Genomic DNA, 26136 nt, shown 5'->3' with positions numbered 1-26136 from the left:
GTAACGAATCTCTTGGTAACGTGACCGTGACAGAACTCCGAGCACGCGCAGATTCAATATCTGTAAGTATTTTTGATTCACAGCAGGATATTCATACTCGTAAGTGGACTTGTAATTATTCTGAAAATAAATTATGCTTGCAGATCTCATTGAATGTATTAATGTCAAGTTACAAGTTTGCAACTGTTAAATCTTTCACACAATACGAACTTGCAAAATTAAATTACACATTTGAACAATCATACTTGCAACCACTAATCTCAATGTGCGACCACAACAAAGTCAAGTCATTATAATCCCATATCAATGAGAACAAATTGAGTAAACACACTATCATACATCTCCATGTTTTCAATAAAACAGTCAATACATACAGTAATACATGTTTTACTTAATTCACAAGGTTTACAGTTTTCTTTTATACGAATATAAACGGCAATCCAAAATAGTCAATATGTCTTGATAGATGTCTACACCCAATAACTCAAGACCTCTCCTGACTGATATGAAGTCCTGTAATATGCACAGAGAGATCATTGGTAATGAGTACTGAAGTTCATCTTTGTGGAAGGGGGGGGGGTGAGAGCCAAGGGTGTAAGTGGACCCTGCACTGTATTGAATGCATACAGGTATTCCGCTGGTAAATCTTTGCTGAGTTAACCTTTGAAACATCACTCAGAGTTTGAACTCTTGTCTGATAAATGTTTATTGTAGATTGAGATATTGGTCTTCTTATCAGCATTGATATCCTTCATTCTGAAGGACTGGTCAAATCCCCTCACCTTGTAAGAGATTCCTTTAGCTGCTCGTACATACGTTGGTCCTATAGAGGGGGAAATGAAGAGCCTTTGTGTGAGTCATACATGCTTTGTTTGTAGTTTTAGACTTGTTCAGTCTCTTCCTCTTTGTAGTTGAAGCCTAAAAAAGGGACCCTGCTCCTATCTACAACCAATCACACAAACTAACACCATACAACTGGCGAGTGAGCAAGTAAAAGCACACAACTTCATTATCTGACTGACTAGACCCGGTTTACTTTAGGCTTAATTTATTATTACGTTAGCATGCAAATAGGGATGGAAATAGTAATGGCGGAAGAGTTAGTTCCCCAGTGACCATAAACCCCTGAGGCTGTGTGAACCTACAGAACCTACATGTTTAACATAAGCATTTCGCTGCACCTGCTGTAACACCTGCAAAATCGGTGTATGCAACAAATAAATTAAAGATTTGATTTTTGACAATGCAGTGTTTACTGACGGGGACAAGAAAGACTGGTTCACCTGGGAGATTAAAGACAGCTGGGAGGGAGGGGGGCAATCGTGCTAACCTACGTCATTATTAATTAACACATTCAAAAAAATGCTGCTCCCAATGACAACTGAGGCAAATCAAAACAAGCCATTACCAGACACCCTGGATTCTGGGAACATACCTAAATACTTAAGACTTGTCTAATTCCTAACCATTTGGATTTGAGGCAAGTCACTCACTGGGTAAATGATACATGTCAGACTGTCTACAGGGATTCAGGGTTTGGTTACATGCATTTCTTTGTCTGCTTCTGTGCAGTCATTCATTTGTCCACGTCCCAATGCATCTCACCCTTTTAGACACAGACGGCCGTACTTTCTTGAAGGCGTCCTCAAAGTTCTGCTTGCTGACCCTGATGTCGGCCACAGGGCCGTTGGAGTAGCTGTGACCTGAGGGGTTAATAAGTACAGACTCAGATGGAGGAAGTGGACTGACAACCCTGGTGGAGGATACTGTACAATTACTATGACCTTGGGTATGGTACTTATCTTGCCTTAGAAAGTGTAAACAGAAATCCATCTTGATAAATGGCAAACATGAAATGTATGGGAGCAATCAACCAACGTTGCAGTGTTCTGTTAGAGTCAAGAGGCAGAGAGGACCTAGAAGTCTTTAGGTCAGTATTACCTGTGTAAGATGGGTTGGGTTGGGTCAGGAGGTAGGCTCTCAGAGCATTGACAGAGGCTTCCCTCACCAACGCAGACAGGTCTGCCCCACTGCATGAAACAACAAACACACAATATCCACTGTGTTGAAGGCTCTACGTGTGGCTCGCTCATCACAGCTCGAAACAACCACAGGGGCAGGGTTGAGCTGTGATGAGCGAGCCACACGTGTACTCCCTCTCCCCAGTCCCCCCCAAAAAGGTGTGTTCTGATGGCAAACTTTTAAAAAATGCAATAGGGTGTAAAAACTGTTTAAAAAGCAACAACAGTTGAGAAGAGGGCCTCCGCTTTCTGGAGGTATGATATTTACTTCTCAACTCCCAATACTGAGCACTCTAGCACCATTACACAACCAAAGTAATTGGCATTGCTTTGAGATAAGGCCATTGGCAGTGATTGCATAGGCCTATAGTGACATCATTGGGTAGTATGCTGCAATGTTTAGGTAATTCAATTTACTGTTAGATTAATCAGTTATACAGCTAACTAGCAGTATATTCTATTTAGCTAGCTAGCTAATGAGTTTTGAGTTTCCAATTCCTAAGATGGTGGATAGGCCATAAGACTGTTGAATAGCCAACTACCCCAGCCCTCCCGCTCTCCCAAAGACTATCTGCATGGACTCTATTCCCATCCTCACCACTCACCACCCATCCTGGTCACTCTTCACATTCACGCATACTGACAGTCATTACTTACACCTGACATATACTCTCATTACCATGCACGTACCACATATGCTGCTGTCTTGATTGATTATTGTGATAAATATTACCATTCGTTGCTGCTATATTGTTTATTAAGATTAGTATTTATCCTGCTACTTTTACATGTACATTCCTTCCTGAAAAACAAATAACTCCAGTACCCCTGCACATTGTATTAACAGTACACGTACTGCACTGACCTCTATATAACTACATTCTCTTGTTCATTTGATTTATTCTCTCGCATTTCACGTGTTTTATTTCTTACTTATATTACTACCTCTATTGTGCATCGTTGGGAAAGAGCTTGCAAGTTAAGCATTTGACTGTGCTGTATCCTATGCATCTGACAATAAAACTTAACTCAAATTAACCCCAAATGAATTAGCCTATGTGATATTAGTACAAATATGTAAGCAAATTAATCTCTATTGCACTAGAGACTAATTCTGGAGCACCATTTTGATTTAGCAACAATAGCCTAATTGTCATCCCAAAATGTATGAATAATCTTGAATGATGCAGTCCTGCTGCTTGGACATGTTAGTATGATTAAAGAAATAAAGTTGTTTTATCTAAGAGGATTACTCGTTTTTTCTATTGCGTGACCCCTCAGCAGCATTTGGGTGCGACCAAATCATGGGCTGGTGCCACCAACTGATAATGTTAGTGGCAGCAATGGCACAAGGGTAAAGGGCTAAAGGGTTAGTCTGGAGCTCTATAGGTTAAGATTGACTCTGCTCCTTCCTTCCTTCTCTGGGACACTTACGTGAAGCAGTCACTGCGCACGTCATGGGCCATCTCCTCCAGACTCACATCCTGCTCCAGATGAGGCCTGCTGCCCCCCTATGAGACACAATCATGAAACAACCCTTCTCACAGCAACACCAGCCACTAACTAAGACATTATACGAGGCTCATGGACTACTGAATTGTGGGCTTCCATCCATGGCATTCCACGTTACCTTGGTGATGGTGAGTAAGATGGCGTGCCGGTCTGATGGAGGTGGGAGACCCACATACAGGGTCTTGTCCAGACGACCTGGTCTCAGCACAGCAGGGTCAATGATATCTACAGGAACAGCGTCAACCATGGTGAATAACTTCACAGATTTGTATAGTAGCTTCATATAAGCATAATTATTATTATTTTTTAACTTTACATGCGTCAACATAAACCAAAACATTGAAAAATAATCTCCCTCGAGTTTTGCGATTGGTGAATATCTAAGTCAAGGAGGGAGTGAAATGATGCGAGGAGCCCACCTGGTCTATTGGTAGCCGCCATGATGAAGACCTGCCGCCGGGTCTCCAGTCCGTCCATCTCAGTAAGCAGCTGGTTGACCACACGGACACTGGCTCCAGACTGAGGACACACCGCCACCATCAACCTCATGTCAACAATACTATTCTCATCATCATAATTCACCTCCATTTCACTCAGATGGTGACCCTCAGATCGCAGATTATTAGCCCTTCTCACCTCATGCCCGGAGCGGCGGGGGCACAGTGCATCGATCTCGTCGAAAAAGATGACACAAGGGGCAGAGTTCCGTCCTCTCTGGAACACCTGTCGCACGGCCCGCTCGCTCTCTCCCACATACTGAGGAACAAGAGACACGAAGCTGTGTAACTCATGTCGAAACGCACAGCTCGAAAAACAGACACACATATGTCTAACCTACATAATGCTAAATGAATCATTCAGGCCCCCAGAATCAAAGTCTGTTTCTTTTGTGTTTTAAGTTATATAAAGTCAGTGGGCATGAGTTAGGCCATTAAAATGCATCCAGGTGATTTAGGAGTGTTACCTCACAGTGTGAAGGGTCTGATATAATGCCTACTAAGGGTATAGATAGCTGTGACTAAAGGTAACTGAGCCCTCGCCAAGTAAATAATGCACAGGGCTGTGGGATCACTTGTGCTTACTGTCTATGAGAACACAATGATTTCAGTGGGGCACTTCAGTTACAAATATAATTTCAGCAGATCTACCAACACAGAGTTAATATTACTAGGCAACGTGTCACAGGGGCAAAGTCATGTTGAGGCATTCCAGGAATCTGTATAGCTGAATGACTCACCATGTTCAGCAGCTCTGGCCCCTTGACAGAGATGAAGTTAAGTCCTGACTCATTGGCAACAGCCTGAAATCGGAGACACACAGCACAGTATACTGTTGTAACTGATGAATTACTAAACCACCACCAGTCTTCAACTTTCCACTTATTTTAGCGGCTGGAAAATAGTACCTTGGCCAGCAGGGTCTTTCCACATCCGGGAGGCCCAGCTAGCAACACCCCTGCAGGAGCACTGAGACCCAGAGCTTTGAACTGCTCAGGAGAACGCACAGGGGCCTGAGGACAAACACAATCACAATACACACACTGCCCTTATTCATCTAAGCTGCACAATGGCAGTATTCATTCTGAAGTCAACAAAGTACGCCCTACGATCCAGTTTGAATCTGTTTGGAGTTAGATAGAGCTGACAGAAATACAACGTTAATGGCACATTGTAAATGTTATAGATTAACTCTGTGACCACTGCCATTGACAGTGTACATTGACTGACACATCATGCTGTTGTTAAATTAAACCTGAAGAAAACCTATGGTTCCTTGTGTTGCTACTTATTCAACCATAGCAGTCGAGTCAGGTTTCCTTACCAACAACACGGTAGTCTATTATATATGGTTAAGTTCCCACAATCAACCACTGTTGTTCGAATGACATGCTCCAATCACAGGTTCAGTATATTTCCTATTTTCTGATGACAAAATACTTTTAGGGTGGGAACAATTGTTGTATGGTGTTACGTTTTTGGAATAAATAGTTAATGTGTTAACTGTGATAGAATAAATTATCCACCTCTACGAGCTTAAATGCTACGAGAGAAAAGGAACTGGTCAATTATAATTTTCCTGACCAAGTGACCACGTGACCTGAACAGAAGAAACTCCTGGCCCAAATTATAATACAACAAGTCCAAATCCTTATGTTGTTTTGCAGTGGCTAACACTGAGACCAACATATCAGATAGAACATCAGCTGTGTTGAGGCGATACCCACCAGGATGGCCATGGTGAGCTCTTCGCGGATGTCATGCAGGGCCCCCACGTCGTCCCAGGTGACGTCTGGCACCGTGGCGAAGCCTTCACGCTTGGCAGAAGGTTGTACGCTGGCCAGGGAACCCTGGAAGTCTGACATGAGGATGCACAGGCCAGCAAGCTGCTCCTCAGACAGCGACTCACTGCTCTTCAGCAGGGACAGCAGGCGACAAAGCTCCCCCTGGTGGTAAAGACAGAAGTGGAACATTTTCACACCACTGACCATCAAGGTGGGATGTTCACCAGATTCAGAGGGAACAGTGGATCCAATACTATGTACAGCATACTGCCTAGTGAAAAACACAGCTAGTATACATTGATGGAGTCAAATATATCACCGTAAAGGTTGTCTCAGTAGCCAGAGGCAGCTGCTGCTTGTCTCCCTGTGGTACGTGGCTAAGGTCTGTCATCTCCTGGATCATTGTGTCTGCTGAGGTCTGGAATCTTTCTGGGCCCTGTGGGAGAGGACCTGCGCCCTGAGGCCCCTCGGACTCTGCGCTCTCCTCTGCCATGGGGACCAGCCCCTGGTTCTTGTCCTGCCTCTCCAGCAGGACCCTGTTGACGGCGCTCATGGCGGCCTCGCGGCACAGCGCCATGAGGTCAGCTCCCACGTACCCCGGGGTAAGACGCGCCAGCTGCCGGTAGTCAAAGTCCTCAGGGAGCTTCAGCTTCCGACACAGGGTCTTCAGAATTCTGAGAGCAGGAATCAACACACAGTGGGTAACTTACAGTAGCAACACAAGAGCTAGCAACAACATTAATGTCAACACCACTATTATTATAGGAGACAAGCCCACTCACCTGAGACGAGCTGCTTCATCAGGTATCCCCAGACAGATTTCTTTGTCAAAGCGTCCAGCACGGCGCAGCGCTGGGTCCAGAGAGTCTGGCCGGTTGGTGGCACCAATAACCATCACCTGGGCTGTGACAGCTAATGAGTTCAGGTCTGGAGAATCACATAGATGACAGAGTGAAGGGAAGATTAACATCATCCAATAGTACCAGACAAGGTGAATTGATAATCTCCCAACCCTGCCAACAAAATATATTCAATTGATTTCTTCATCTTAAGTACTCAAAGGAGATATTCCTATCAAAAAAAATATAGATGTATTGTAATCATCAACTCAAGTCATGAAATCAACAAGATGTGTTGCACTAGCATACATCCCGTGAGTCCCGTATGGCTCAGTTGGTAGAGCATGGCACTTGCAATGCCAGGGTTGTGGGTTCGATTCCAACGGGGGACCAGTACGAATGAAAAATATGTGCGCTCAGTCGCTCTGGACAAGAGAGTCTGCTAAAATGACATCTCTCACCATCCATGCAGGTGAGCAGCTGAGCAACAATCCGTCTCTCCATGTCCTTGGAGGCCACCTCTCGCTTAGGAGTGATGGCATCAATCTCATCGATGAACAGGATGCAAGGGGAGCTGGTCTGCAAGGGTAACAGGACCAGAATGGAAAGTTTAAGCGAGCTGTCCTTGAGGGGACATTCTTATAAAATGTTCTTCATTTAATTTCACAGCGAACTGTGTAGTAGCTCATCTGTCGAGACTCAGGAGTGACACTTACCACAGCCTGCTCAAACAGCTCTCTCAGCTTCTGCTCAGACTCCCCTGATACCCCAGACACCAGCTCTGGCGCCGACACCTTCAGCATGGGCAGCTCCATTTCCTTAACACACAGAGGGAAATTAATGAGTCTTTTTCACCTAGAAAAAAACTTGTCTAAACTAGGAAATGAGGAAAAATAATCTCTATGTAAAGTGGGATACCATCATATAGATATGGACACCACCCAGACTCACCCCAGCCACAGCTTGGGCCAGCAGGGTTTTTCCACAGCCAGGGGGGCCATGGAGCAGGAACCCCCGTGGAGGGACCACCCCCAACTGCTGGTACACCTCTGGGTGACGCATATGAATCAGCAGCTTACACACCTCCTTCAGTGACAGAGAGCCAGATAAGAATTAAATCTACAAGCCATTACAGTTCAGTGCATAGGTCATGTTCAGCAGGATATAATGGAGAAAAAAAACATTTTCAAATGGGAAATTAATAGGAGTATTCTTATTGGACAAGTTCAGGTATGAGCTCGTCTGCTTTCTCCCGTTTCGTGCACACGGAATACAACCCTGGATACATCTAAATGAGGTTTGACAGCTAAGAAAACTGACAACACTAAAACTGACAAAACAAAGACGTAAATGTAACAAGCGTACCGTCAATGTGTCCTCATTGCCTCCAACATCTTCAAACTTTAATGTTGAATACTGTAGTTCAATGGATTTGGTCCTCGCTAGAACGATCAGAGGAAAATTTAGTTTACAAAACACACACCATTCTCACTTCAAGTGATACTGTAAAACAGGGTATTCAAATCTTACCCTACGAGGTCAGGACTACAGCTGGTTTTCTGATCAACTTGATATTTAATTGCACCCACCTGGTGTCCTATGTATAAATCAGTCCCCGATTAGAGGGGAAGAATGACAAAAAAAAAGCAGTGGAACTGGCTTTGTGGTCCAGATTTGAATTTGAGGGCTGTTTAGTTTATATTGTTTGTATCCTTGACTGGCTACAATGTTAAACATCAGCAAAGCAAGGTGGGAAGCAGCCTTTACCTTTCTTGTTCATGATACTGGCCTCGATGTCACCATCATTACCCTTTGACGCTCCCTCTTTCCGCCGTTTAGATTTTTTAAATTTGCTTTTTTTCGGTGTCTTCTCAGGCTCAAGCATTGAGACATCTGTCTGCTTCTGGTGAAGTCAATATAAGCATTCAAATTGTTGTAGCAAATTGTAAGACAAAGAGAGATGTAGTCATCCACCACTGACAAAAGACAACATAGAAAATGTGAGAAATACATTTCCTGCAAGACTGGCTGCCTCCTCTTCACACAGGTCAATGAGGATGCTGTCATGCTCCAGGCCTCTGCCCTTGTCTATGAACCAGCCCCCTGCAGACACCTTGGTACCAACACTCTGAGGGGTGGACTGAGCCTCAGGGGCAGGGCTGTCTGATGCAGACTTGTCCCTCCTGGGAGATGCCCCACTCTCTGGGTTGCCCTTCTTATACAGGGACATCAGGGAGTTATTCATGAGGTTGATGGGCTGTTAAGGGATAATCAGAAGGAAAAACAAGTTTAATCTATTAGCGTATTGTTCTGAAGCTCTGTGGCATGTATTATATTACAATGACTCACATGGTAATAAGCAACATATAAGTATGGTAAACCTGACAAATGAATGCTATGGAAAGAGGTAGTAGAGAACGATGTACCGGTTGTTCGGGAAGGTCCTCATCACTATCAGTAGTGTCATCCAAGTTACTGCTGCCATCCCTGTAAAAGACCAGAATATGCACTGTATAAATCACTAAACTCAGGGGCATTTAGAAATCAAAACAAAAGATTATGAGCAGATGGTGTGGCCCTTACCCAGCATCCTTCTCACTGTGTCTGGCTCTCTTGGCCAAGTGCTTGTTCTCCAGATCATTCAGTCCAGATTCATCGCATATCACTCCATGGACTGAAGGTGTAAAAATGCACAAGGAATTGTAGGATCTGGTTTGCTCTTGGAGAAACCGGCCAACATGCTTTAATGACAAGTGAAATGATCGGCCGATGCATTGTAGCTGAACTACCCAAAATGCCATGTGCAGTCAAATGATAAATGAGGTACTTGTATCAGTTTTTACTCACCTTTTTCCACCTGAATCCTGAATGCAGTCTTGTTTCGCCTGCCATAGTCCATTCTGAGGAAGATACAATGTTAAGCTGCGTGCATAAACCCTGAAGGATTTCAGAAAGGCAAGGCTGTAGAAAGAGTACAGGGGGAAATGATGATAAATCAAACTCACCTGTAGAGTCTCTGAAGATCATGTGCCATTGAAGTAATGTCAACATACTGGCCACTCTGGTTACTCAAATACTAGGAGACAAAATTGAACAGATCCAATACAGTAACACATTACTGTAAATTATGTTAGCTAGCGTGTTACAAAATAGGAATCAGTCAATATGACAGGCGACAATTGGTGGATACTGTCAATAACTAGTCTAAAATGTACCTGCTCAACTCTCTGTTTGAGTCGGTTGTCCACTCCGCAACGTCTGTTATTCATGTCTCCTGTCACCTGCAACATAAACTAGCATTAGTTTATCTCGGGAAAAACATATATTTACCAGTAGCTAGAGTAGTATAGCTAGATGAAACCGGTATATTTAATTCAGTGGGATGAAAGGGGAACTATGTGCAGACGTTAATGTCTCTAGCAGTGTGATGCTAGCAAGCTAGCTAATAGTGTCGCTATACCATAGGATTGTCTATGCGTATGTACTCTAAACAGATAGCATTTAATTCTAGGCACGTACCTTTTGTAATAATCGTACATAGCAGTTGATGAACAAGCAAAGACGATTGTAGATAACAGATCAAAAGTATTTACAGTTAGCACGAGTTTGTACTCCACGTGAAACTACAGATTGTTATACGGAGCTGTCCATGATGTTGCCTGTTCGAAATTGTGAACAAATGCCAGAAGCAGAGGATTCTTCAACTTAATACAATTGATATCTCATACTGGTAGAAATTAAGCATGTTTTATAATCAGAAGAAATATGAGTGGACTATTTGCGAGTTAACATCAGAACAGCTATTTTATTTTAAGTACAAATTACAAATATCAGGCACAAATATGTATTATACAAATTATCAGCAATCAACAATTTACACATACACGTACAAAAAAAATGTAAAGTGCAATTGCATTCACTCAGATTTTTTTTTCATTATAATGATTTCATCAGGACAGCTATGAATTTCTGACTGGGACCTTCGTGACATAGAAATAGAGTCCGCGATATTAGAGAAAAGAGGAGATAGAAATCCCAATGGACAATGAATTTACGAACGTATAACGCCCCCCAGCACACTGTCGACCAATGGCCTTCACGTTGTCATGCTGCGTAACGTGGTTGCTAAGCTTATTGCACGCAATCTCTTCTCAAAGTCAAGGAATGACAACGTATGTAAAGTCACGATTCCAAAGCTATACAATATTATAGATATCAAGTTAATTATCTATTGGAAAATATTTGTAATGTTGTACTTATTGTTGACAATTATTTTTTAATTTTTAGCTAGTGCCCAATTGACTCCTATTCACTCATTGGCTGCGTTTCAAACTCAAAGTCGACAGCTCTCAGCCCTAAACCCTCAGCCCCTTGAATTACGTTTAACATCGTCACATCCGAGTGTACCTTAAATGTCCCTTGCCCAAGCGAGGGAGAGTGATAATCAGAGGCAACGGCCTTGGCGGAAATCTTGAAGTTGAGTTTAAAAACAACCAACCTAAAGCTATGAATGTACCTAGTAAGCTAACGTATCTAGCTACAGTTACCCATAGCTGGCTAGATAGTTTTATATTTTGGTAATTTATTCCAATACTTTTTAGAATTGCAAAAAATATGTTTGTGAATCTAGCAACGTTTTATAGGCTTCTCGCAATGAGGCTAAGCCAATTTGCCGACGCTAAAATCAATGTATATATACACTGCTCAAAAAAATAAAGGGAACACTTAAACAAGACAATGTATCTCCAAGTCAATCACACTTCTGTGAAATCAAACTGTCCACTTAGGAAGCAACACTGATTGACAATAAATTGCACATGCTGTTGTGCAAATGGAATAGACAAAAGGTGGAAATTATAGGCAATTAGCAAGACACCCCCAATAAAGGAGTGATTCTGCAGGTGGTGACCACAGACCACTTCTCAGTTCCTATGCTTCCTGGCTGATGTTTTGGTCACTTTTGAATGCTGGCGGTGCTCTCACTCTAGTGGTAGCACGAGACGGAGTCTACAACCCACACAAGTGGTTCAGGTAGTGCAGCTCATCCAGGATGGCACATCAATGTGAGCTGTGGCAAGAGGGTTTGCTGTGTTTGTCAGCGTAGTGTCCAGAGCATGGAGGCGCTACCAGGAGACAGGCCAGTACATCAGGAGACGTGGAGGAGGCCGTAGGAGGGCAACAACCCAGCAGCAGGACCGCTACCTCCGCCTTTGAGCAGGAGGAGCAATGCCAGAGCCCTGCAAAATTACCTCCAGCAGGCCACAAATGTACGATAATCACCCAGAATGCACCGCGCGGCACATTGCCGTAGCATGGGCAACGCACACAATCTGCGTTAATACGATTCCACTGGAGTTTCCTATCCTCAGAAGTATCCCTGATAGCACCGGACCTTTTTTATACTTTCTATCTAGAGTCCTACCCCCGTTGAAGTTAGGTAAGGGTTAGGGTTTGGGATATGGATGTCCCAAAGATTCGTGAGAGAGGCCATGTAAAGTAAGCAGTGTACAAGCTTGGAAAAATTAAGTATTTCCATATCTATCAACATGTTACTTTCACTGAGAATATTTGTCTAGCTGTAGGTTTCTGGCCATGGAAGAGGAGCAAAAATAGTATCTGTGGTTATTCTTTGTAAATTAGATTGTGTCATGAAGGCAAGTTCACACATTTTAAAAACGTTATTTTTTAAAATTGTGATTAAAATTAGTTTTAGACGAACACTAGCGACTAGTAAATCTACTAATAATAACCTATTCCATTTTTTTCCCCAGATTGTCTTTAATAATATAGGCCTAAACCTACACTGGTTGCTTGTGAGCTTTCACGTGCAATTGGCCTATATGACATCTTCATGACACCTCCAGATTTTATCTGATAGGCCTTAAATCAAGTGCACATCCCGAGAGCGCATCAGGCCGTCTAGAATTTTCTACTAACTTTAGCTGGCATATCCCCTCCAATAAGGGGATTGTCTATAAGAAAAGTAAATTGTGTTTCTTAAAGTAACAATGTATTTAAAAATAATCAACTTAATTGTGTTAATTTATTACGTGTCTGAGATTGTCTTTCACAGATACAATTTAGTGTACATTTTGTTTACTTTCTGCTCACTTTATTGCATTAGTGAGCCCTCAAATGATACTTTAGCCTAATTTGCTACATAGGTCATCTGCCTTTTTTGCAATATTTTCCATTGGACAAAAGATGTAACCCACAAATGTTTGCTTAGGGTTTTTTGCCAAACTAACAATGTCTTATTGTATTTAAATTATTTTATTTGATTTCAACTAACTTATGTTTCAATTAAATTAAGTTCACTCTTACAGTAATAGTAACATGTACCTCATACTCATAATAATAAATACAACTATGCAATAATTACAGTAACTGGCACATATGTACTTGGAGGATGACATAATTTTGCCAAACAACCAACAGGTAAACAATGCTAGCATCAGGTATAAGCTAATGGCAGCACCAACACGTTACAGATGTAACACAATCCCTATCATAAGCAAATGTTACCCTGTAATCACCATAAACAATCCCAGACAATAAAAAAGCTAAATTTATATTGCGGATGCATGCACAACACTTCTAGATCGAGCCAATTTATGCTTGATTCTAAAATGTGGTTCGAGGCGCCGTATGGATGGTGTGATGCAATGTCTGAGCTTCTGGAGGCACGCAGAGGCCGAATTGAGCTCCATACCGCATCGCGTGTGCCTCTCAAAGTTTGTAACAATGCAGAGGGCTATTTATAGCTCGCATTGACATGATTGGTGAGGGCAGAAGGTCCTGTCTAAACACAAACTCACTACCTTGTCTGTGCCTATGTTTGTGTTGCTTCACAGTCCTCACTGTTCCATACAGTATATTTTTATCTGTTTTTTACATTTAATTTTACTGCTTGCATGAGCTACTTGATGTGAAATTAAGTTCCATGTAGTCATGGCTCTATGTAGCACTGTGTGCCTCCCCCTTTTCTGGACTTGGGGACTGTGAAGAGATCTCTGGTGACATGTCTTGTTGGGTATGCATGGGTGTCGGAGCTGTGTGCCAGTAGTTCAAAGAGACAGCTAGGTGCAATCAACAAATGAAGTCAATCTCTCCCTCATAGTGTTAATGTTAGCTCTCTGTGTACATCCAAGGACCAGCCGTGCTGCCCTGTTCTGAGCCAATTGCAATTTTCCTAAGTCCCTCTTTGTGGCACCTGACCACACGACTGAACAGTAGTCCAGGTGCGACAAAACTAGAGCCTGTAGTACCTGCCTTGTTGATAGTGCTGTTAAGAAGGCAGAGCATCGCTTTATTATGGACAGACTTCTTAGCTACTGTTGTATCAATATGTTTTGACCATGACAGTTTACAATCCAGGGTTACTCCAAGCAGTTTAGTCATTTCAACTTGCTCAATTTCCACATTATTCATTACAAGATTTAGTTGAGATTTAGGGTTTAGTGAATGATTTGTCACAAATACAATGCTTTTAGTTTTAGAAATATTTAGGACTAACTTATTCCTTGCCACCCATTCTGAAACTAACTGTAGCTCTTTGTTAACTGTTGCAGTCACTTCAGTCACTGTAGTAGCTAACGTCTACAGTGTGGAGTCATCCGCATACATAGACACATTGGCTTTCCTCAAAGCCAGTGGCATGTCGTTAGTAAAGATTGAAAAAAGTAAGGGGCCTGGACAGCTGCACTGGGGAATTCCTGATTCTACCTGGATTATATTGAGAAACCGAAAGTTCAAATTTGAGTTTTTCCAATAAATTCACACAGAATTGAGATTTGTTTGCTAAGCATAGCCACCTTATTCCTGTAATTCTCCGCAAGCAAACAATTGATGCATTGGAACTCCGGATTGTCAATATTGTCCCGGACAAGAGCGTAATAAACACAGCTTCTACAGCGCTGGAAACATTTGTTAGCTATTCCAGGGGACACGGGCTCCATTGCAACCTATCTAGCTGGCTAGTTGGTAGCAGGTGTTGAGACAGGTATCCGAGATCTTGAGTTCCAAAGTTTTCAGCGTCGAGTCGGTGTCCCTCCGAGTGGCGCAGTGGTCTAAGGCACTGCATCTCAGTGCTAGAGGTGTCACTACAGACCCTGGTTCATATCTAGGCTGAATCACAACCGGCCGTGATTGGGAGTCCTATAGGGTGGCGCACAATTGGCCCAGCGTCGTCCGGTTTAGGGTTTGGCCGGTGTAGGCTGTCATTGTAAATAAGAATTTGTTCTTAACTGACTTGCCAGCAGCTGGCGGGGAAACACAAGAAGCACAATAAGGGGCTCTACTGATCACAAATTGGAATCACACTCACTCACACACTGGAAATAAGCACTTTCCTTTAGATTGTGCTATTGCGAGCGTTCCCTTCGGTAGTCTGTCTCGCTGTGTTTGTGGGAGGAGTGTGGACAGTGTGGACAACATGTGGAGTAAACTTGCAGAGTTTTTCACTCTGGAATAGATCAAGTCACTGTCATCTCAAGAAGAACCCCTACAGGAGGTCAGCTCTGGAGAAGTTGAGGCCCTCCATACAGGTCCCAGTGACTCTCAGGTAAGCCAAATCAACCGCGACACCAGTACCAAGGAGGTCACTGATGAGATCCTGACCACTTTTATGGCCAAAGTGACAAAAGTTGAGTCCTCAACCTGTATTGGTACGAGGTCTTCTGACGAGTCCCTTGCAGCTTGTCTGTTCGTGGATGGCATGTTAACAAATCTGGATGCATTTTCGATCTCAAGATTCTTCGGAAACTTCTCTGCAACTCTCTCCTGCAAAGCAGAGTACCAACAGTGCGACCTCTACAAGTATAATTGCAACTATCGAGAGGATTTCCAGTGAAAACTTCCAAGTCCCAGGACACTGAGGCTGTGACTGATGTGCTACTTACATCTGCCACCAGGTTACCCACATCAATATCCTCTCTCACCTCAGAGCAACTGTCTTTCACCATTTCCCTGAATGTGGAATTTGAAGCCACTGACATGGTAGAGACATTTGTCACCGATATGAAATGTATTGTACAGTCCGCAGAGCATTCCGCAACAAAGGCACAGTCTTTACCCGTTGTGCTCAGAATCAAGCAAAGATTATAGGATAAGATGCACAACTTTTACATCTCACAGACAGAGGTCAAGCCACATGTCAAGCAGAAGACCCTTCAGAGTGAGGTGCAACCATGGGTACTCCTGTTTTGATCCGAAGCTCTCCTGGCTCCAGTAAAAGTGAGCCCAGCTACAGGCGATGAGCCCATGCTACAGCTGCTCTGGTGTTGTAACTCTTTGCAGAGGTCAACGTGAGAGTTCCAGACCAATGATGGCTATTACAGACCCTGTGATGAGTCCGTTTATTGAGAATAGCACCAAAGCGGCCATCAGCCAGATTCTACTCTTACATCAGAAGTCAGAAGTGTCGAAGAAGAAGGGTGGTCGTCCTCTGCTGGGAAGAGGACATCTGAGGAGTCGCTAGTAGCAACTGAATTTGTGGATTATACACAACATAACCAAAGGTATGCGGACACCTGCTCGTGGAACATCTCATTCCAAAATCATGGGCATTAATATGGAGTTGGTCGCCACGTTTGCTGCCATAACAGCCTCCACTCTTCTGGGAAGGCTTTCCACTAGATGTTGGAACATTGCTGCAGGGACTTGTTTCCATTCAGCCACAAGAGCATTAGTGAGGTCGGGCACTGATGTTGGGTGATTAGGCCAGGCTCGCAGTCGGCGTTCCAATTAATCCCAAAGGTGTTCGATGGGGTTATGATCAGGGATCTGTGCAGGACAGTCAAGTTCTTCCACACCGATCTTGACAAACCATTTCTGTATGGACCTCACTTTGTGCACGGGGTTCATTGTCATGCTGAAACAGGAAAGGGTCTTTCCCAAACTGTTGCCAAAAAGTTGGAAGCACAGAATTGTCATGAATTTAATTGTATGCTGTAGCGTTAAGATTTTCCTTCACTGGAACTAAGAGACCTAGGCCAAACCATGAAAAACAGCCCCAGACCATTATTCCTCCTCCACCAAACTTTACAGTTGCCACTATGAATTTGGCAAGGTAGCTTTCTCCTGGCTTTCGCCAAACCCAGATTCGTCCGTCGGACTGCCAGATAGTGAAGCGTGATTCATCACTCCAGAGAACGAGTTTCCACTGCTCCAGAGTCCAATAGCGGCAAGCTTTACACCACTCCAGTCGACGCTTGGCATTGCGCATGGTGATCTTAGGCTTGTGTGTGGCTGCTCGGCCATGGAAACCCATTTCATGAAGCTCCCAAAGAATAGTAATTTTGCTAATGTTGCTTCCATAGCCAGTTTGGAACTCAAGTGTTACAGTTTGGAACTCAGTAATGCAATCAAGGACAGACGATTTATATGCTGTGTGCTTGATTTTATACACCTGTCACCAACAAGTGTGGCTGAAATAGCAAAATCCACTAATTTGAAGGGGTGTCCACATACTTTTGGCTGTGTAGTGTATCATGGTCTGGCTAAAGAATATATCTGCATCTAGGTCCTCCGCTTTACAGACTTTCTGTGTTTCCTCAAATTCAGTTATTGGTGCGCTTTCGAATGAGGACTTTCAGAGGAAGGCCACTCAACGAGTGGGACAAAGTCCTCATCAAGTCAATAAACATTTTCTCAACTAGTTGGGTCAGAGGCAGACAATCTGATTTACATATCTTGCAGGGTACCCCCACCACTTCCTCTATGAGTACAGACACAACAGCCATTAAAGGCAGCCATTGTTTGAACCATAGTGGATAGTGTGAAAAGAATGTTCCAGGCCACAGAGTCCTCTGGTACTTTAAGGCCTACAGTCACTCTGCTTCTCCAGGGTTCAAAAGATTCACCGACGTCATGCACAGACTCACAAACTATTGTTGTGTCGGAGATGAAGATTTGGTCTGTAGCACAAACTATTTTCAAGCGTCTACAGAGAATGCTGGGGGGTTTTGTTTCTCAGCATAAGAAGCCAGCTGTCAGGTTCCTACTGATTGTGCTTTCAAGAGACTGGAGGAATGGCCCAGGGGACAGTTGTCCCATCAACTTGTCGAAGAAATTCAGAACCTAATTATAAAACACAAAGAACTATTTATGATGGAATCAGTGGCAGTTGGCAAAAGTGTCTCAGACACTTATCAACATTTTCAATGAGGCAAAAACAATAGGTGGCGCATGCATAAGGCCAAGGGAAGCTTTCCCTAAAGTAATTTTCCAAAATTACTGTATATAGCCTAAATAGCTTTCTCCTGTCTATACAGAAATAAATATAATAATTCAAAATAGGCTACTTCACCAGAAAGCATGATTTGATCACAGAGGATAATTAGCTTATTAAAAAGAATAAGCTATGGATTGTTTAAATCCCATAGCCTACAGTTGGAAGGGCCTACAATTTGAGCAGAGTGAGCAGCAAATACCAAATAGCTTCATGTTGAGTTGCGACTGTCAGTGAAAAGCAGAGACCCAGCCAGGCATAACGCAATATTTAAAAATACAATCACGGGAAAACCGTTTGGAAAGCAAAATGGCTATTGCTGTAAATAAAAGACAATGAAAAGACTCCAATCTGTCTTTCAATAAAATAAAATCTCAACTTCATTGAGCGAAAAGTAGCCCATCTTATTTGCACCAGTATTTGTACTTGTATTTATTATGGATCCCCATTAGCCTCTGCCAAGGCAACAACTACTCATCCAGCAAAATGAAGGCAGTTATACAATTTTTAAAACATTACAATACAGTCACAGATTTCACAACACACTGTGTGCCCTCAGTTCCCTACTCCACCACTACCATATATCTACAATACAAAATACATGTTTACGTGTGTGTGTACAGTGCGTATTGTGAGAGTTCAGTGACCACCCGGAAGAAGACGACACGACAGCACCCTCCTTTGGGGAAAGGTACTCAGTGTAAAGCCAATTAGTATACAGCTGGGCCCACTAATTGCTTTGTGTCTTCCTCTTTTTAGATGTGCCAAGAGAGGAGCTGGGGGAGGATTGGGAGTAGAGACGGAGACCTGTGAGGATGTTGGTTTTTCCTACCTCAGAGAAAGCTTATGCGACTGGGCACCTTGTCTCTCTGTTAATCAAGGCAGGCTTTAGGTAGAGCGAAGTGTTCCTCCTGTAACTGTTATGTGTAGACGGTAGTTTAAGACAGGTAGAGAGAAGTGTTCCTCCTGTAACTGTTATGTGTAGACGGTAGTCTAAGACAGGTAGAGAGAAGTGTTCCTCCTGTAACTGTCATGTGTAGACGGTAGTTTAAGCCCGGAGTAGCCATTTGTTGTTTTGCTTTCCCTTTTTGACCACTGCTTTTTGGTCAACGGCTTAGTTTGTTTCTTTGTTTTCTTACGCTGGTGTTTCAGCGTAGGACGTTCCCTGTACTGGAGATATTTTGTGGGGCGAAAGAAGACCTGTTTTAGAAAACGAACCACAACCACTGCTTCTGGTTTGTTCATTTTATGCCTCCTGTGTTAAGGTGCTTCGGGCAAGCTGATCCATTGTGCTGCTTCACAGTCACCTCTGTTCCATAAGGTGTTTTTTTTCTAATTTTACTGCTTGCGTCAGTTACTTGATGTGGAATAGAGTTCCATGTAGTCATGGCTCTATGTAGTGCTGTGCGCCTCCCATAGTCTGTTCTGGACTTGGACTGTGAAGAGACCTTGTGGGGGTATGCATAGGCGTCCCAATAGTTCAAACAGACAGGTTGGTGCATTCAACATGTCAAATACAAGTAGTGATTAAGTCAATCTCTCCTCCACTGTGAGCCAGGTGAGATTGACATGCATATTTTTAATGTTAGCTCTCTGTGTACATCCAAGGGCCAGCTGTGCTGCCCTGTTCTGAGCCAATTGCAATTTTCATAAGTCCCTCTTTGTGTCACCTGACCACATGACTGAACAGTAGTCCAGGTGCGACAAAACTAGGGCCTGTAGGACTTGCCTTGTTGATAGTGCGGTTAAGGTGGAGAACATGGGCCATATCCGCAGTGAGTGTGCATATTCACTGTCTTAATCATTGGGTCAGTGCCACTTTTGTTTGTTTTTGGACAATAAAAACAATTTTTGGACATTCTTCCTCCAGGTTAGATGGATGTCATATTGTATTTGTGTCTCCCCTTTTCGTAGATGCAAAGTAGGTTATCCTGTAATTTGTCATATTAAAAAAGATGTTGCTATTGTCTCCAGTCATAAATAAATGTAGCATGAAATGCATTTAAGAAAGGCCAACATTTTCCTATAGCCTAGACCTACTCCACGCCACTAAGCGCTGCATTGAACAGTCTTATTTGCTAACAGTGAAAAAGTAATATTAACCTAAATTATGACAATCCAATCATCACATTAGTGACTCTGGGTCAGTTGTGGGATGATGAATCACAAATTACAACCAGTAGGCCTATAGGCTAAATGCAGAAAACATTTTAAAAAGCGTTAAGGCTCATGCAACAGATCAGAACATTTAGCTTTAAATGTTGATAAACTATTTCTTCACATTTATACAGTGCCTTCGGAAAGTATTCTGACCCCTTGACTTTTTCCTCATTTTGTTACGTTACAGCCTTATTCTAAAATGGATTGAAATAACTTTTTCTCAGCAATCTACACAATACCCCATAATGAGAAAAAACGTATTTACATAAGTATTAAGCACCTTTGCCATGAGACTCGAAATTGAGCTCAGGTGCATCCTGTTTCCATTAATCATCCTCGAGATGGTTCTACAACTTGAAGTCCACCTGTGGTAAATTCAATTGATTGGACTTAATTTGGAAAGGCACAAACCTGTCTATATAAGGTTCCACAGTTAGCGGTACATTTCAGAGCAAAAACCAAGCCATGATGTCAAAGGAATAGTCTGTATAGTGCTGAGGCACGGATCTGGGGAAGGGCACCAAAACAATTCTGTAGCATTGAAGGTCCCCAAGAACACAGTGGCCTTCATCATTCTTAAATGGAAGAAGTGGAGCATGATCGACAGTGTGCACCTCATCTCTCCTGTCACATCAACCTGGATCGATATTTGTTTTTAATGCAGATGAGAGCACTGAATCCGCGTACCGTGACTTGTAATGCTCGGAGGTAGACGACGCAGTATTTCCTTTGTCAGGAACAAAAACTCCTCCATCGTGACCCGTAAATGTTTTCAGCATTCGGTCACATGACAGCTCGATCAGCTGTTTGATTTCAATTACCATCACGTCAACTAAGCCAGGATCACAGTCAAACACATTTTGCTGATTCGGTCACTCATATATATTTTTTTGTATTTCCCCTGTATGCTTGCGTTTAGTAAATTCAGTTTCCCAAATATGTCTGTTACATAGGCAAGGATACACATTTCTTTTCATTACACAGAAAATCAACGAAGTATTTTGTTTACATCGATTGCGAATGACAAAAGTTCCTCTCTCCAATCAAATATTTTTAACACTCCCCCTCGATAACCACCAAGCCTCAGTGTGAAGTAGAACATTGCCATGCTCTGATCACATAGTTTTGCGAACAGGCGTGCGTGATGTAGTTTACAATCGAAGTTACCTGCTGCATATCTCCGAGTTCTGCGCTCAGCTCTTTTGACGATTACTAAGGCCTGCCCACCATCCCGCCATAGATAGGAGCCCCATCTGTGCAAAAGCCCACCATTCGATACCATGAAATATGTTTTTCGTCAATATAGCCACGCAGCACACTGAACATCCGCTGTGAGACAGAACAATGAATAAACTCAGCAAATAAAGAGATGTCCTCTCACTGTCAACTGTGTTTATTTTCAGCAAACTTAACATGTGTAAATATTTGTATGAACATAAGATTCAGCAACTGAGACATAAACTGAACAAGTTCCACAGACATTTGACTAACAGAAATGGAATAATGTGTCCCTGAACGAAGGGCGGGGGTATAAATCAAAAGTAACAGTATCTGGTGTGGACACCAGCTGCATTAAGTACTGCAGTGCATCTCTTCCTCATGGACTGCACCAGATTTGCCAGTTCTTACTGTGAGATGTTACCCCACTCTTCCACCAAGGCACCTGCATGTTCCCGGACATTTCTGGGGGGAATGGCCCTAGCCCTCACCCTCCGATCCAACAGGTCCCAGACTTGCTCAATAGAATTGAGATCCGGGCTCTTCGCTGGCCATGGTAGAACACTGACATGCCTGTCTTGCAGGAAATCAAGCACAGAACGTGCAGTATGGCTGGTGGCATTGTCATGCTGGAGGGTCATGTCAGGATGAGCCTGTAGGAAGGGTACCACATGAGGGAGGAGGATGTCTTCCCTGTAACGCAGTGTTGAGATTGCCTGCAATGAGAACAAGCTCAGTCCAATGACGCTGTGACACACCGCACCAGACCATGACGGACCCTCCACCTCCAAATCGATCCCGCTACAGAGTACAGGCCTCGGTGTAACGCTCATTCTTTCGACGATAAACGCGAATCCGACCATTACCACTGGTGAGACAAAACCGCGACTCGTCAGTGAAGAGCATTTTTTTCCAGTCCCGTCTGGTCCAGGGACGGTGGGTTTGTTCCCAAAGGCGACGTTGTTGCCGGTGATGTCTGGTGAGGACCTGCCTTACAACAGGCCTACAAGCCCTCAGTCTAGCGGCTAGACTCTAGCCTCTCTCAGCCTCTTGCGGATAGTCTGGGCACTGATGGAGGGATTGTGCGTTCCTGGTGTAACTCGGGCAGTTGTTGTTGCCATCCTGTACCTGTCCCGCAGGTGTGATGTTCGGATGTACCGATCCTGTGCAGGTGTTGTTACACGTGGTCTGCCACTGCGAGGACGATCGGCTGGCCGTCCTGTCTCCCTGTAGCGCTGTCTTAGGCATCTCACAGTACGGACATAGCAATTTTTTGCCCTGGCCACATCTGCAGTCCTCATGCCTCCTTGCAGCATGAGGGCACGTTCACGCAGATGAGCAGTGACCCCTGGGCATCTTTCTTTTGGTGTTTTTCAGAGTCAGTAGAAAGGCCTCTTTAGTGTCCTAAGTTTTCACCTTAATTGCCAACCGTCTGTAAGCTGTTAGTGTCTTAACGACCATTCCACAGCTGCATGTTTATTCATTGTTTATAGTTCATTGAACAAGCATGGGAAACAGTGTTTAAACACTTTAAAATTAAGATCTGGGAAGTTATTTGGATTTTTACGAATTATCTTTGAAAGACAGTTTATTTCCTCGTGAATAGCATCCCCCGACATGTAGAGGAAAAAAAAAATAAGTAAATGTAGAGGCTTTTCGGCCCTCACAGCTAACACTCCCTCTTGATTTCTAGCTATAACATTAAATCTTAGTTTCACAGTGTTATCTAACAAAGGTATTGATGTGAGTTTCTGTGCCTCTGCCTATTCACACATTGTTTTAACCATATCAATTCCATATGGTAATATCAGTCTCTGCAATAGTGTGTGGTTTCATAGCATAGCGGGCTTCTCGATTCACCGTGGGAATGATTCAAGTGCAATGGTCAAGAGTGTTTTTTTCCCCATGATCTAATGGTGCTCTCTGGTTGAGGTTGAACTTTTATTATAATTTTCATTTAGATTTTAAGGTTAACCACATTACAATGCTTTTGAGAGACAAAGACTATCATAATAAAATAAACAATTCTACCAGCCCATTTTCATATCAAGCGACCCCACATGTGGTCACGACCCCTAGTTTGGGAACTGCTGGTGCATATAAAACTAGGCTACACTGCATTACACACATCAATTGATAGGCTATCATGGGCCTTGGCCTGCCCTGTTCTTGATGATGTAAACCCTTTTTTTTGTCTAACCAATGGCTGTTCTGTGTACAGTGGAAGTACAGGAGGCAAGTCAAAGGCTTCTTCTGAAAAAAATCGAAATATTTGTAAAAACAAAATGCAATATCTGTGCGCACCGAATGATGTCATTGTCAGTTTGAGAGGGAGAGCGTGAAGATGAGGACGACCGGAGTTAAGCTTGCTTCTGCTTTAATTGATTTCAATAAAAACAATATGTTGTGTTGCCCATAATGAAGCTATTTATCAGAGTTATTGAGCTCACAATAAGTCATATTCGAGACATTTACATAACCTACTTTATCATGACGCGAGTGGCCGCGGAGATGGACAGCGCATGGGTGCTGAAAGTAGGCTAATTCGAGAAGGTCGAATTCATTTAAACAGTTTATTTTCATTTGACTTTAGGCTACTAACAATAAGAGGGCTTTGTGTTGGAGCATATTTCTTCCTATTCAAGAAATAAGAGGTAGTCCTAACTATTTGACTTCATAGTCAAAATTATAGTCTACTATCCATAGATTTTGTCAGCCTATCCAGTGTTAGCTGAAGATTTTGAAAAAAATCTAATGGACCTGATTATATAAAGATATCTATAACGACGCTTTTGACCGCAATGCTTTATGCTAGATAGAAGCTGTAAATTGCCGGGGAACGATGTAACTCCGATGCATATGGGATATCTTTGGTTTGTCATTAAGACATTCAGAGGCTGCGCTACCACCTTCTATTGCCGAGGACACAAATAATGTTTGGAAAGTAATGTGTGATTTTGTCACTATGACGTTCAACATTTCAACAGGCTATTAAACAACATAATAACTCTAAATCAGTCAGGAGTAAGCCAGGTAACCTACAATTAATTATTTAGGCTATATTAGTATTATTTCAATGCTATAGCCTGCAATTTAAGAAATAAATTGTGAAACTTTGTGACAAGTTACAGGCTGTCAGGAGTGCTCAACAACACATCAACTTTGCATTTAGGCTGTATAAAATGACATTTTAAAAATAATTTCATAATGAAATGAAATGTACCTTATTAGGCTATACAGTGCCTTTGAATAAAATTTTAGAAACACGAGTTTGGCCAGTCTTTGGTTTGAAGATCATGCGGTGAGCTATGATCACCTAGTAATCACCTAGTTTGTTAATTTAGCCTAGCAGATGCTCTTATATTCCCATGCCCTAATCACAGTCAACACAAATACATTTTTTAACAACAATATCATGGAATAAAATAGAATAAATTAGAAAATGATAGTTTCCCAAATGAAAAAAAGGTTACAAGTGCATAAAAGGCCTACCTGATGATATGCGGCTGCTGTGTTAAAAAACAAATGGATTTTTTTCGAATTCATTGATGAGCAGATACTTCAGTTGTAACTGGTTCTGTTGCGCTACATTTTTACAATTGATAGACAACCTTAGCACTGTTCCAAATTTAAGACTATCCTCTTTTTTTAACAATAGCATTGAACATAAACATTACACAACAAGTTGGAAATCGCAAATTCAACAATGAGTGGTTTGGAAGGAATCTGCGGCTAACCGCAAGCGTTGCAAAGCAATCACTAGCCCGATTGTGTGATCCAAGTCTGAATTTATGGGTCTCTTTTCCAAGCTTAAAATGATAAACATTCACATGCCATGGGCTAGAAAAGGTTGAATACATTGGCCATGCTGTCAATCCAGCATGACTTTTGCCACGTTCAAAACAACTGGAAACTCAGAAGTGGGATATCTCAGACTTCAGGGCGTTCAAAACAACTTGGAACTCTGAAAAAACGAGCCCCGGCTGGGAAATTAGTTTTGAAGGTCATCCAACTCGGAATTCTAAGTCGGGTACTCATGCCTCTTTCTAGAGCTCCAACGTGAAGATCACTGACGTCATGTTTCAACCTTCTTGTTTTTTTCCGTGTTCCCAGTTGTCTTGAGAGAAACGTAATCATCGACTATTGTCTGCTTATATGCCCCCTTTATTTATCCTACAGTTCTAACTTGGTGTACCGGGAGAATACTGTGAGCTATGTATTTTTTTTAAAGGCAGTAAATGAGACTCAATTAACTGTTTTTCTGCCAGACAAGGCTCCGCTGATAGCCAGGTGTAGCGGTGGTAAGGATTCACTCCATGGTGCTGAAAAGAAAGCTCTGCTGTTGAGACAGCTTTATGTAGGCCCTAACAGTTTGTGGGCACCGTTTGTCACCATTATAGTACAATTAATGTATTTAGTGTTATGTTGTGTAGTGGCATAGCTGGCATGCGTCAAAAAAAAAAAAAGTGGGAGTTAGCACCATCAAGATTTACATGCTAAAATCGCCACTGCATGGTACGGATTTCTGTGCGTGTGTGTGTGTTTGTGCATAAATAGAAATAATATGTTGACTCAACTTACTTGGAGAGAAACGCCAATGCCACCCTCTCTTTCATGTTGCCGAAATGGTCTATGACTGTCATACAGTACAAGCTTTTAGTTTTTGTTGTCCTAGGCTACTTGGCTAAAATGCTTGCTCGCTATCCTAACTTCCTTTCATGGGCAACGATTAGCCCGCTAGTTAACATTAGCCTACTACATTTAGCTACATATAGAACTTCCGTCCTCTCAGGCCAGCGGCACAATGTATGAATTTATGGTTGGATCAGAATCGCCATTATAATCATTGGCCACTAGAGAGAATTAAGTAAAACC

At 42.7% G+C, this 26136-nt stretch overlaps 1 protein-coding gene across 3 annotated transcripts; it reads right to left on the bottom strand.

Moving 5' to 3' along the window:
• Positions 1 to 371: 371 nt before the first annotated feature.
• LOC129836302 (nuclear valosin-containing protein-like) lies at positions 372 to 20827 on the bottom strand. Of its 3 annotated transcripts, none has more exons than XM_055902280.1 (24): positions 20455 to 20827; positions 9869 to 9934; positions 9659 to 9729; positions 9501 to 9553; positions 9237 to 9327; positions 9080 to 9140; positions 8665 to 8910; positions 8421 to 8556; positions 8019 to 8095; positions 7605 to 7739; positions 7370 to 7471; positions 7115 to 7232; positions 6597 to 6741; positions 6134 to 6488; positions 5758 to 5976; positions 4939 to 5043; positions 4771 to 4833; positions 4170 to 4289; positions 3953 to 4052; positions 3652 to 3758; positions 3456 to 3532; positions 1942 to 2030; positions 1606 to 1703; positions 372 to 823 (listed from the first exon to the last, which is right to left on the bottom strand). In XM_055902280.1, exons 2-24 carry the CDS (start codon positions 9920 to 9922, stop codon positions 779 to 781), a joined length of 2667 nt encoding a protein of 888 aa, XP_055758255.1. In that variant the 5' UTR covers positions 9923 to 9934; positions 20455 to 20827; the 3' UTR covers positions 372 to 778. The 3 variants fall into 3 exon arrangements, with proteins under 3 accessions (XP_055758255.1, XP_055758253.1, XP_055758256.1); XM_055902278.1 differs by lacking the exon at positions 20455 to 20827 and adding an exon at positions 10173 to 10334; XM_055902281.1 differs by lacking the exons at positions 9869 to 9934; positions 20455 to 20827 and having other exon boundaries at positions 9237 to 9394; positions 9659 to 9689.
• Positions 20828 to 26136: the final 5309 nt, after the last annotated feature.

The sequence above is a fragment of the Salvelinus fontinalis genome, chromosome 37, assembly GCF_029448725.1.
Source record: "Salvelinus fontinalis isolate EN_2023a chromosome 37, ASM2944872v1, whole genome shotgun sequence".
Taxonomy (NCBI): Eukaryota; Metazoa; Chordata; class Actinopteri; order Salmoniformes; family Salmonidae; genus Salvelinus; species Salvelinus fontinalis.
The sequence above is the reverse complement of the archived record's forward strand: the minus strand, read 5'-3'. Positions and strand labels throughout refer to the sequence as shown.